The following is a 14,032-nucleotide window of genomic DNA, read 5'->3' on the forward strand; positions in this document are numbered from 1 at the left end:
ACCCTCGACAGGGAGTGTTCATAGAGTACAAGCCAACAGCGCAGCTGGGCACCACAACGCCCTCTGCACTCAGCCTTCCTCATGTCAGGTCCCGTCTAACCAATCACCAAACACTGCAAGCAGCCCGGACGACCCAAACTACACTCTGAAGCCAACATATTTAATTGCGTATGTTGAGAAAATGTTTTACTTAAGCAAAATAAGCCCTTTATCCCCCAAAAGATTCATCTTTTCATGTGCAATTTCATATCGAGCTATGTCTTTCAAAGGTTATCAAATAATTAATCTGTCCTTAAATAAACAAACACAAATCAGTTAATCAAACACATTTTGTACTAGTTCTATTTACTTGTTCACGCAAGAACTGAACCAAACCAAATGAGAAGTTGGAATTAATTGTGAGCAGTTTATTCTCAAGTCATTACAGTGTTCAACCAGTTTGACATATAAAGATAACAGACGTAAAAGTAAACATTGGGAAACACACATATATTCCCATTCTGAAAGACATGTTATATGTACAGAAAAAAAAATGCAGCAAATATTAAGGTATTCAAAGTAATTTTTTGACAATTCAGATGTGACATATTTACAAGAAAAGTATAAGTTTTAAAATAATTAAATAATTTTCATAGAATTATAAAAGTATTGAGATAAATATTAGGAGACCCCAACAATCACAAGAACATTATCCTATGCTATTGTATATAAGGGTAGTTCCATAAAAAGTCCCAAAATAGAGCTAGTATTTGGCCACTATGAAATATATCAAATTACCACTTACCAAAATATGCTAAAATAAACATGCGATGTGGAAATTGTACCAAAGAAAACAGCATTAGGCTCCTGAATATCTCAAAGTGTCTACACAAGATCTCTTAAGTGTGTTCATGAAAAAGGAATTTTCAAAAGAGCCATTATAATGGATGAAGAGTGATAACTACTCAAAGCCTTTTCATTCTATAATTTTCAAATGTAGCTGCAAAATAGAAAAAAAAAGAGCTAAGTTTTAAAAATATTAGCTTATGAATAAAAAAGTTGAGTGGTGCATTCTTTATGCATTTGGGTTTTTCAACAGATGCCATGGTTAATTCTAATGTAATAATAGATAGTAACCTCTGGACTCCACCACTGCAGTAGGAAATCTCTCTGGCAAAGAGTCATCTTAGAACGAAAAGGAGAAACATGACATGTGTGAATTCAAAACTAAACAGTACTGTAAAATGGTAAAATATCAAAAATATAGCAGCATGTGAAATTCAAGACTATTTTCTTAAAGCGAATGTTTAAGACTGAACCACAAAAATGGTACTTGCTCAAACTGGTCTATTATTCAACACTTCAAACTCAGGATTTTTTAGAGGTGCTTGTATTTTATAATATCCCTGTGACTAAATGTATACTCAAATTTGTTTTTTAAAACATATATATTGCACAGGTAGGAGAATACCAGCATTCTGGTAATCTCTAACATAAAGTGTTATCTTATTTGACACATTAAACTATGCTACTGAAAATTACTTTTATCCCAATGTTTAAAGCCAATCATATAGGACTTTTGAGCACATTAACAAGATGAAAAACACAGGCACTTGAATGAATATAGGTTGTTAGTGAAAAAAACTAGAGGCCACAATAGCATGACTAAGGGCAGTATGTCTCTATATATAAACTTGAGGTCTTCCACTGATCCAAATATAGAAATAAGAACTTGGTACAAAACTTTGATAAGAAAATCAGATCTCCCAGAAATTTCATACCAAATAATTTTCACTAAATAAAGCAATGACTGCTGCAAGTCTTACTGAAGCTTTATCAAACAAATGTCCAAGATACAGTTGTTTAAAATCAAATTTCCCCTTTTCTCCATCCCGGTACACCCACATCCCTCGCTAACAGTTCAATAATATCCTCCATGCGAAACTTACCAGTCACCTTGAGATCTAGCGCATCCAAAATGGCTGTCACGTCCAAATAGTCCACCCACATTGTAGTATCAATTCTACAGCACCACAGACATCATCAGTTTAGATATCCTAGTCTGGTAATATTTCATTCAATAATATTAACCAGTAAGAATAGGTAAATACCGACCATCTAATACGAAGTCATAGTAGCATTTTAAAAATGACCAAATTAATTAATAAGCATTTTTAATGTTTTAAGTTGTTAAACATTTAAATTGTCAAATTCACTAGGAAAAAATATCACACACACATTTTCATCACCCAAATGAGAACACACAAAACTTCAGACAGTTGCTACTGAGACACTTAGGTTTTTCCTTTCTTACTCTTAAAAAGAGATTACATTTAGTTTGGCCACTCCTTAGATTCTTGGTTTACCAGCTTGTAAAGAGTATACCTAAGAGGCAGTATAGTATATGCATTAAAAACCATTTCACCCTTTATCATCTTTGGCTAGAAGCCTCATGAAAGGAAACTGAGGGGCTGATGAGGCGGGTTGGGCTCCAGGTGCTTCCGTCTTACACATCACTGACTGGAAGGCTTGCGTCATCCAAGTCCACTGGGTCACAATCATTGTCCTGAGGGCCATTTTTACTTTGAGGTTTTAGCAGAGCGTGTTCAGTCACTTTGGAAGCTGGTTCTCTTGCAGAGACAGTCTGGACCTTGAAGTTCCCTGGCTTGACCTTGGTAAGAGATTCGTAAAATCCTCGCTTCTCCACGGGAAAGCTGGAGACCAGAGAGTGGCTGCGAGAGGCTGTGGGATGTGAGACGGCGGCAGCGGCACTGGCGGGGCGGAAGGCGCATTTGGGTTCTGGACAGTGGGGGTGCTCCTGGAAAGACGAGTGGTGGTTAGGCACAGTCAACCATAAACGACAAGGTTAGTAACTCAGTGTGAGACTTTATTCTCTGAAAAACAAACGAAACGAAACACACACACACACACAGAGCAGAAGCAGGAGCCATGCAACACACATGTGCAAGTTCTCTCCCAAAGCAACGCATTTTTAGGAGTGAGTTTAAAGCAGTGACGGCCAACAACCATTTCCACTAAGAAACCAGTTCTGTCACCAAAGCCGAATTTGGCAGCTCTGACACTCTGAAGACTCAGTCAGCCTAAATGGAATACAGTAGTCCAACTGCAAATGAGCTGTGTTTAAAAGAGGGCTACCAGCTTTATCATTTTATTTAAAAGTGTATTTTCTTTTTTTTTATTTAAATTTATCGGGGCGACAATAAAAGTGTATTTTCAATCAATGCTAGGAATTATCCTACATATTTTAGAAAGATAAAAAATGAAAATGTAGAATATAAAAATGAAAGGCCATGTTTCTTTAATAAGAACTCAACATTTTCAAACCTATTATTTTTATTTTATCTGGAAATCTGACAAACTTAGTTGTTGCTTCCCTGAATTTCACTGCAACCAATAGCATAGTCCTTTTTCACTTTTTATTTAATTGCATTTATTTAGTTTTGAATATGTCATACATTCATATGACTTAAAATTTTAAAGGCAACAGGTTATGTATTTAATCACTTATGACTGTGGTAGAATAATTCTCAGTGGTGAATATTAATTTCAATGATTCTAATTATATCAAATCTGAAGATATCCTTACATATGACCATTCCAAATGCATCACCATGTAGTTCCTAGTATACCGTGTTCATTTATGATACCAGTGGCTTTGAAAACAAAGTGGTAACAAATTACCAACTAGATAGATTACCATTAGATGGCTAAATGTCACCTGAGTTTTAAACTGCCATGCAAACCACAGTAATGTAGAGTTTATCCAATGCGTCTGCATGCATGAGTTTTGCACATATTAGAATAAAGGTGCACTTCAAGTGGTGTAGTATTAAAAAATTTCAAAATACGTAAGACAGAAATTGAAACTCTTGTGGCAATTCAGTAAATTAATTTTTAGAAGACAGCTTAATATGATTTCTTCAATTAGTAAAGTTGCATTTTTTTTTCATTTATCTTTTTTTCCTAAATACATCTCCAACCTGATGACTAGTGAAATAGTTTGCGTTAGTGTTGACAAAGTCAGTTACGATAACTGCAAAAGGCAGTTTGGTTAACTCAACTTTCTAGGATGAGTTGTAAGTAGTGAGTAAGTCCGGGCCCTCTAGTAAGAAGGCACGTTTGCGTAAGAGCCCACATACGTGCCGCATTCACCAGTTCTTGAGGTATACCTCTGTATACAAGGATTCGACAGCCTTCTGGCCTGCCGCATCTGGAACACAGTGCAAAGCTAGGATTAGAGCTCACCTATACTGGGGAGGGAGGAAAAGAGAACGTTCTGCTGACAGTTAGAGCTAGAGAGTCCAATATGCCCCCACCACAAAGCAAAACAAAACACCAAGGCCCTTCTCCGAACTTTCCTCTTCCAGACAGACATTGTTTTTGCAGAGAGTCTCATACTTGACTGCTGAAAAGGTCACATGAAACACAGGCAGTTACCAAATTAACACCCATGAAAGTAATTTCTGAGATATTCCAAAAAGGATATAAGGAGAATGACTTAATTAAGAAATGAGACAGACGGATTTCTATTTACTGATTTATAGTTATTAATAGCAGGAAACTATTAAAAGACAATATTACTACCAGGAAAATACTAAAAGTGTAGCTATCTAGCATTTACAATTAGTCTAGGTAATAAAGGTCATCATGCTACATTAGCAGACTACATTCTGTAGGCCATAGTGCTACATTTCAAGGCACTTAAAATTTTTCACTACTTAGTGGAATTTATGTATTGTCACATCAGAGATCAGTGACCAAAGTATTCTAAAAGCAAATCTTATTCTTATGATGTACTTGAACATGATAAATTAAATTTTAAAAATATTTTTTTTACTACTTCTGAGAATGTTTAACTGTATCAGTTTTATCATCATACTACCAAAAAGATAAACTAAGACTGTGGGGGGAAAAGCAACCCTTTAAATTAATGTACTAGAAAATGAGAATGAAACATGAAGTGGAAAATATTGACCAAGAACACTAAATCATATTTAAGGTTTCAGCTGCTCAATGGTCTTATGGAACTATTAAGCCAAAACTAACTAACTAAATAAATAAATAAATAAAAATAAAACACCCTTAACTGAAATTACAGAAAGAAAAGAGGAAACTGAAATGTTGACCAAAGGTGCCTTACACAACTAGGCCATGTACCATACTAAGAATGGTAAAGTTTTACCAAACCTAGACCTACTGACAAGTAAGAACTCCTAAAACAAAGCAAGGAAATGTTCATTCTTTAGTTGCCCTGCTTGTGCATTTAAGACAACACAATGCACAGAAAGTTATGTTATACGTAACACTACAAGGAAGCATTAAATTAGAAATGCATTTTTTTTAATTTTTTTTTTTGCAAGTCCAATTGGTATGAAAGTTACCATGCAAATAAATCTCAATACAGAAAGAAACCAGAAGGATTAGGGGAAGAGGAAGGAAGTAACTTGACGGGATGGGGGAACCCAGGGGAGAATCACCCAGAGAACAGGAAACATACAGAAGATGCTGATCGGCCAGGTCCCCGCTGGGCTACGATGGCACCAGACACTGCTTTAATCCAGCTGTGCATCTCTTCAGGGCTATCAGCCTAAGGGAAAGAAAGGACTCATTCGGTCAAATTTTCCACAAAATCAGCGCTTGCAGCTATCAATCTAATGTATGCATTTTAGTAATTAATAGTGTCAACAACATCATTCTAAGGCAATAGTTTCAAAAAAAAATTTAGAAATCACCTTTTAAAAAGTTTTTCATTAGAATGATTGGGATGACATTGGTTAGTAAAATTATCTAGGTTTCAAGTGTACATTTCTATAACACATCATCTATATATCACATTGCATGTTTACCATCTAGAGTTAGCTCTCCTTCTGTCACCATATATTTGATCCCTTTTTCCCTCTTCTACCACCGCCCCACCCTTACTCTCTGGTAACCACTAAACTGTTGTCTGCATCTCGAAAATCACTTTTTTAAACCAAATTTTGCTGGGTAAGTTATTACACATAGACATAAGTTGGGAAGTTAATATTTTAAGATCAGAAACATCAAAAAGTGTCAATATGAATCCTTCTGGAGAGAAAACAAGAAGAGGAATAAGTCCAAGAAAGATCTCATTTTGCTCTGTCTGTATTTGCTGCCGTATTTGCTACAAGAATATTTATGTAATTGTATAGTTACAAAAACATTTTGACATCATTTTATAGATTCTGAAAATAGTTTTTAGTGATGCCATAATCCTAAAAGGGGTGTAAAGATACTGTCCTTTACTCAAGGTCATTTTAAAGATACAAGATAATATGTTTGAAATGATATTAATAAACACAACACTTTAAAAGTAAAACCTCAAAGTAGGCAAAGGTAAAGAATATACTTTCATTCACTGCAAACAGGAGCACAAGTCTAGAAATTTATTTGGCAAAATCAAGAGGTTTAAAAAGGTTTATGCTTTAATAGAGCTATTATCGATCTAGAAAGTTTCCTATTGAAGAAATTCAGGCAAATTTACACACAAAAATGTCCACCACCACATTAGTTATAGTAAATGTATGAAAACTATGTAAATTAATGTTACAGAGTAGCAGAGAAACAGTTTCACTATGGAGCACTCATACAATAGAATATAGTGTAATTCTAAAAGGTTTTCAGAGACTTTTTAATAATAGGGAAAAATATGACCATAATACAGTAAAGTATGACATAGCACTATTTCATATGATCCCTTGTTATAAAAATATATGCCTTAAGAAGAGCAGTAAAAAAAGAATGGTTGCCTGAATGTGGGATTCTGTGTTTTATAAACCATTCTTTTCTTCGTATTTTTCTATATAGTCTAATTTTTCTGCAATAAGCATATGAGGCCTGACAATTACGTTCACAAACTCATCCTAGAAAAAGTGCTATATACCTCATTGCTGAATATCAATCACTATGGTAACCTTCGAAGTACTCCCCTTGGGAAGCTATGTACTGATGCCAGTGCCTAGTTCACCATTCAAAGCAATTTTGGAACTCTTTCTGGAATGGCCATCAGAGCTGTCATCCTATTACCCTTGATGTCCTGAATGTCATCAAAATGTCTTCCTTTCAATATTTCCTTTATCTTCGGGTAAAGAAAAAAGTCACTGGGGGCCATGTCAGGTGAGTAGGGAAGGGGTTCCAATACAGTTATTCGTTTACTGACTTAAAAACCCTCACAGACAGTGCCAAGTGAGCTGGTGCATTGTCGTGATGCAAGAGCCATGAATTGCTGGCAAAAAGTTCAAGTCGTTTTCGTCTAACTTTTTCACGCAGTGAAAGTTCTTTTCCTAACATATGGTGATGGAAAGAGAACTGACTGGGTAGTGAACACCCAATGTGGTATGTAGATAATGTATTATTACAGAATTGTACACCTGAAATCTATATAACTTTACCAACAATTGTCACCCCAATAAACTTTAAAGAAAAAGAAAAAAAGTTCTTTACAGCACTTCCAAATAGTAAACTTGGCTAACTGTTTGTCCAGTTGGTACAAAAGGTTAGCAACATCGTTTTGACTCTTGATTTGGACTGATGGAACTTTTTTGGTCGTGGAGAACTGACTGACTTCCATTGTGCACTTTGACACGCATGTTTCATCACCAGTGTTAACTCAGCCCAAAACACCGTCTTGCCTCTCCAAAAGGTCTTGGCAAACTTCGACTCCCCTTTGCTTTTGTTCACACCATTTTTGCACACACCTTTCTCAAGATTTTCAGTTAAGATTTTCCTGTTTCTCTATCGACATTTACTTGGTCTGCTATGCTAATCACAGTCACCCAACGATTTTGACACACAATTCAAAGAACTTCAGCAATGTTTTCGTCAGTTCTGCTCGTTACTGGCCACCCAGACTCTCTCTTCAAAAGTGATGCATTCTCTCCCCTCAGAAAAATGTTTAAAACATTTGTACACTGCCGTTTTCTTCAGGGCATTCTCCCCATAAACTAGGACTAACATGTCCCTGATTTCACTTCCACTCTTGCCAAGTTTAACAAAAAATTTAGTATCTGTTCATTGTCTAATTCAAGCTCAGACATCCTCACAATGGCACACTAAAACACACAACAATAATGAACACCACTCAGCAAGACACCGCCACACATCAACATGAACACAGCTGTGAGACACAGATATAGCAAGGTTATGAAACCTTACCGAGCTGTTTCTACAGTGCTGCCGATGTAAGCGCACGGTGGCAAGGTTGCAAACTTAATTGTCAGACCTCGGTATGTAAACTTTATAAAATAAAATGTTCTTTTAAAAACCTTCCACTAAATAATTAATGTGGTAAGTAAAAAGTGTATTGTATATTTAAATACAGAATGCTCATCTACCATTAGTGAAACTATAAGACTTACTATCTACTTGTATTATGCATATTTGAGCCCCCCTTTTATAAAATTACCAAAAACGGTATGATCAAAATTCCAAAACATGTGCAAAAATAATCCAAGTTGAAAATACACACTTGTCATATAAAGTAGCATTTCCTTTCCTTCAAATACTACTTAATTCTATTTGACTAACTCATAGCAAAGAATATCCTTATTTGCTGAACATATGACCTACCAATAATTTTACACACAACATTTTTAAATTAACTTTGTTCATTATAGTTGTCATTTTTTACTTATTCTCAAAAGCAACAAGTTTATTTCATCTCTAAACTAATTAATTTCTTGTTAAGAGGATCTATTATCTCCAAAGTATCTTACCTGCACATAGAAAGTTCGAGATGATGTTACAATTTCAAAGAGGTTGTCTCTCATCATTATGTCACTGTTAACAAAAAAAAATTCCCAACTGTACTTAAATAGTTGTTTGATGGTTTTTCTTTCACTTATTTACCCAATACCAAATATGTATCGATAAGAAAATAAATATCAAAGGTAAAATACTGATTTAACAAAACGAAATTGTCTTTTTCAATTGTTTTACATTAAATTTTACTTATTTTATATAGTTATATATATATTTAGAAAAGGTTCATAAAACTTCAAAATGCAAAGTTTCCAACTGTGAAGAAATCAGTTTCCTCAAAGAAACACTGCCACAGTTCACACATTTTCTTATAAAACTCTATTCTGCACCAACCTCGAAATACTAAAATTACTAATACATCAATTTGTCTAATATTATTGAAGTTGTTCATAAAAGTTTTTCATTTCTATTGTTTCCTAATTTTGAGTTTTCGAAACAAAAAAAATCTCAATACTTTAAGCTGAGGGTTTTAAAAGTTCTACCATATCCCAACTATAAGGAGTCAGAAATACAACTAGAAGTAATACAGAAAAATACCATCTGTAAGCACTTGAATCAAACTGAGCCCCTGTGTGCACTAATAACAGCTATTATAATAATACACAAGTCAGAGCTGGTGCTTACCTCTGCTTACATTCCTGGACCTTATGAACCTCTTTAAGTGGTATTACACGAAGAGGCTCCTTTTCCTGGCCAAAAAAAAAAGCCGACAAACAGATAAGTATTCTTAAAATCCCTTTAAGGGTTAGTTGTCATATTTGGAGATCTATGTGAAAATTGTGCTTCTTTCTTGAAGCACATCTAAGACATAAATCTACCTTCTTGAACTATTCAGCATCAGAATAGCTCCAATCCCATAACCTTATGTTTGAAACAAGGAAACCGGCAAATAACCTGATCACATTCTCTCTGGCCTTAAGGACAGTGTAGCTTATTAAAAGCCATTAACCATCAGACTTCCCCTGATGAACCCTATGTACCCAGTAAGTGGAGTACTCCCTCTTTTGGAATGTTATTTTGATAAAGAAGGCACCAGAGTACTAAATACCCAGATTTCTTTAAGTTAAATTCACTGTTTTAAGAATATCATGCTTATATGAATACATTATCTTAACAAGCACCATTCTCAAACATTTACTAAGTGCCAGGACCCCCCCCCCCTAGATTTTGAATGTGTTCTCATTTAAACTTTCCACAACCCTACAATGCACACACTATTGTTAATCCGAGGAAACAGGATTAGACATGTTAAGTACCACACCTAAAGTTACAAACTTGATGTAAGATGCAACTATAAGACAAAACTAGCTCCTAATAGCATAATATGTATACTATACATTCCATGAAATACTACAGATTGTATCTCACCAAGTATGATACCATGCGATTAAGACATACCATTACTTTATGTAGCACTGAGGAAAAAATTAAACCGTCACTGACTACTTTTTAAATCACAAATCTTTCTTTAAAGTTTTACAAAATAGTTCATTTTAAAATAATTTCAGACTGTAAAAGTCTTACAAAAATAGTACAAAAACTTTCTGTATACCTCGCACCATTTTTCAAGATGTTAATATTTTACATTTGATAAATTATGTTATTGTGTACATGTATGTGAATGTATGTGTATTTTTCCTGAAATGCTTAAAGACAAATTATAGATATGACATACCTTTACTACTAAATACTTGTGTCTACTTCCTAGAATAAGGATGTTCTTATATAACCACAGTACAATTATGAAAACCAAACACTCCACATTGATGCAATACTGCTATCTAATCTACACACCACATTCAGCTTCCATTCATTGTCCCCCCTTTATGGCGACAGAGAAACTATGTATGTTCTCATCCAGGGTTCAATGTGGGATCATACCTTCTATTTAGATGTCACGTCTCTTAGGCTCCGGTTAACTGGGATAGTTCTTCAGTCTTTCTTGACGTTTACAGTTTTAAAAGCCAGGCCAGTTAGTTCATAGAAATGTCCTTCATTTGGGTTTGTCTGATGCTAATCGTGCTTACATTCAGGTTATACAGTTTAGGCAGGAAACCACAGATGTGAGGTTGTGCTCTCGGCACATCATTCTCAGAGGCACATGATAGTGGTTTGTCCCATTACTAGTGTGTTAACTCTCATCTCTTGCTGAAGGTCATGCTTGCCAGTAACTGTAAACTTACTCTTTTGCCCTTTGTCATTATTGTGACAAAGGGAGATGCTTGTGGGGAGATGCTTGGAGTCTATAGAATACCCAGTTTCTTTCTCATTATAATTTTGCCCTTTAGTTTTATGAAAATTGAGAATTCTTGCCTAAAACCATCATTACTACGGTGGCTACCAAATAAATGGTCGTTTTTCTAACCTTATCAATTCATCTATATATTATATTAGCTGGAATTTTACTCTAAGAAAATGCTTTTCCTTCTCCGTTTATTTATTCATGACTCACTGAACTCTGAGTTATAATCCATTCTCATCATTTATTTTGTTGCTCAAATTGTCTGAGCTTTGGGCACTGGTACCCGTGCCCATCATTCTCTGAGCCACTTCCTGGTTTTCTGTCAGAACTGGATGTTCTATATGGGCTCAGCTCGTCCTTTCCCTGCCCCAGCTCTACAATCGGCCACTTCTCCAAGGGGCCCTTTTGTTACAGAATGGCATTTACCGTGCTTTTTGGGGAGAGGATGCACCCATCTCTTCACTCAGCCATGGCTTTCTCATGATAGATGAGGAGTAATATTTCTGCTGTTTTAATTTGTGCTTCTCTAATTACAAGTGATGTTAAGTATCTTTTTATATGTTTAAGGACCGTTTTAATTTCTTTGTAAATGAATTGTCTATTTATGTCTTACGTTTACTTTTCTACCAGATATTCTCTCCTCGACTTTCTCTTTTTAAACTTTGAACCAACCACAAACTTAAACAAAGGTCGAAAACACAGCACAAAGAATTGATCTTCCAGAACCATTTCAGAGTGACTTGCTGACCTCACACCCACCACCCCAAGCATTTTCATGTGTATTCCTACAAAGACATCCTCTTAATGTTATCACAGTACAAAATCAGGAAGTGTCACCCAGATGTCTTTTATTAAAGCAAAAGAATTCAGTTTAGAATGACATTCGTCTTACAAGCATTTGAGATCTTGCTTCCTGGCAACCGTCGTGAGTTTGGCTCAAATAAACTCTTATAAAAATTCAAAAAAAGAATCAAACTTGTCTTTCTTTTCTTTCCTTCAGTCATTCTTTCCTTGACATCCACAGTCTGGCCTCTATGGAAGATTACAGGGCAGCTATTCTGTAGAATGCCCCTCCTGTGGGAGTGCCTGATGCTTCTTCAAGATTAGATTCAAGCTATGCACCTTTGGCAGAAAAATCACAGAAGTGACGCTGCATTCTTCTCAAGCTATCCTGTTAAATGATTTCACTCCTCTCATCACTGATGAAGTACACTTTAGTCATTGATTATCTGATTACAGTGTTACCTGCCAGGCTGCTTCACTGCGATCGCTCCTTCCCCCATTGTCCTGACTGCATATTCTGCAGGTAGGTCCTCTGAAACGCTGTCATCTTCCATTCTTCATCATACATACATATGTGCAATCATTCACTCATTCATTCATTCATGTCTGTATGGGCTCATGATTCCTATTTTACTCAATGGGCAATAATCTGTCACCATCGTTACTTATTTTAATGCTCAAACTGCCCCACATTTGGTGAGTAGGAAAATTTTCCAGTTGGATTTTGGATCCTTCTAACATGTCCCTATCATGAGCACTTCCTTGCCTTCTGACACAAGACAGTCCAGGCTTATTTTATATTTGTTTCTTCTGTCCCAATTCTGAAATCTTGTCATTTTTCCAGGGAGCCTAGGTTTCTTCCAATGCAAAATGGTAGTTTTTTCAGTACCCAGAGCTAGGGAGTATATTATCTACATAGAGATACCTGTAAACACATGAATATATTTATACCTATATTTATTAATATTTCCACATTTATATATTCTGAAAGTTCACAGCAATATTTTCCATTCCAATCTGACATAAAATTATTGTTCGTATTTATTACTTCCTTATTCAACAGTGAGAAATCTGGCTTCTATTACTCGTGATAAATTTCCTTTTTTATCAGTGAGCATATATGTAACCGTTCTCCCATCTCTGCCACCACCCTCTCCCCAGAGCGGACGCCATCCTCTCTACTCCTCGCTGGGCTCACCCACCAAGAGCACGGCCTCATCCTTCTGCTTGGGCTCCGCCTGCCTACCTCGGGCCACCCCAGTTCCTCCTGCTCCTGCCCCACTGCCAGGCCCGCCTACATTGATTCGCCTCACGCAAAAAATTCAGCTCTACATTGTTCGGATTGATGGGAGGGAAAGAGGGAAAGAAGGATGAGGAAAAACCCTCTCCCCTCAATTTTTAAGATTCTTTATATGTTAAGGATATTGTTTTATCTGTGATATATACTACAAATATTTTCTGGTGTTTCAGTTGTGTACTTAAATCTTTTATACTTACTAAAAAAACTTTATCTTTTAGAGATACATTCTAAAATGTTTACAGATGGAATATGTCTAGGACTTGCTTCAAAATACGAAGGGGGGAAGTGGGTGGTGATACAGAAGAAACAACACTAGGGCCAGCCCGGTGGCTCAGGTGGTTGGAGCTCCGTGCTCCTAACTCTGAAGGCTGCCGGTTCAATTCCCACATGGGCCAGTGGGCTCTCAACCACAAGTTTGCCAGTTCAACTCCTCGAGTCCCGCAAGGGATGGTGGGCAGCGCCCCCAGCAACTAGCAATGGCAACTGGACCTGGAGCTGAGCTGCACCCTCCACAACTAAGACTGAAAGGACAACAACTTGACTTGGAAAAAAGTCCTGGAAGTGCACACTGCTCCCCAATAAAGTCCTGTTCCCCTTCCCCAATAAAACCTTAAAAAAACAAAACAAAACTAGCCATGTGTTGATAACTATGAAATCTGGGTGACACAGAAGATGAGATTACTATTCTACGGACTTACTTTATGTTTAAACTTGTCCATGACCAAAAGGTATTATAAAAGAGCCTTTTATACTTTAAACATCGATTCTATCAGAAATCATTTGTGAGCATAAATACAAGCATATAAGCCAAATAAATTGGTTAAGGTTTTTTAAAACTTCACAGATGCCAGCTCTGCTGAATCACTTGTTAATAAGGAGCCATCAACATCAGTATTTTTCACTCCAGACCGTTCTTTGTGCCAAAA

The 14,032-nt window shown here is 36.2% G+C and overlaps 1 protein-coding gene across 15 annotated transcripts in view; it reads right to left on the reverse strand.

Moving 5' to 3' along the window:
* Positions 1-386: 386 nt before the first annotated feature.
* The window catches only part of PLEKHA1 (pleckstrin homology domain containing A1), a 58,214-nt gene continuing 44,568 nt past the window's right edge, over positions 387-14,032 (reverse strand). For 9 of the 15 annotated variants that reach the window (XM_074338922.1, XM_074338920.1, XM_074338919.1 and 6 more), the window contains 4 exons: positions 9,406-9,470; positions 8,736-8,799; positions 5,498-5,587; positions 387-2,797 (listed from right to left, as the gene is read on the reverse strand). In XM_074338922.1, the coding sequence (XP_074195023.1) occupies positions 2,486-2,797; positions 5,498-5,587; positions 8,736-8,799; positions 9,406-9,470 (531 nt within the window). In that variant the 3' untranslated portion in view covers positions 387-2,485. Of the gene's footprint in view, positions 2,798-4,139; positions 4,211-5,497; positions 5,588-8,735; positions 8,800-9,405; positions 9,471-14,032 lie in introns of all 15 variants that reach the window. The other 6 variants (XM_074338924.1, XM_074338918.1, XM_074338916.1 and 3 more) reach the window with 2 other exon arrangements.

Source organism: Rhinolophus sinicus, linkage group LG07, assembly GCF_036562045.2.
Source record: "Rhinolophus sinicus isolate RSC01 linkage group LG07, ASM3656204v1, whole genome shotgun sequence".
Lineage (NCBI taxonomy): Eukaryota > Metazoa > Chordata > Mammalia > Chiroptera > Rhinolophidae > Rhinolophus > Rhinolophus sinicus.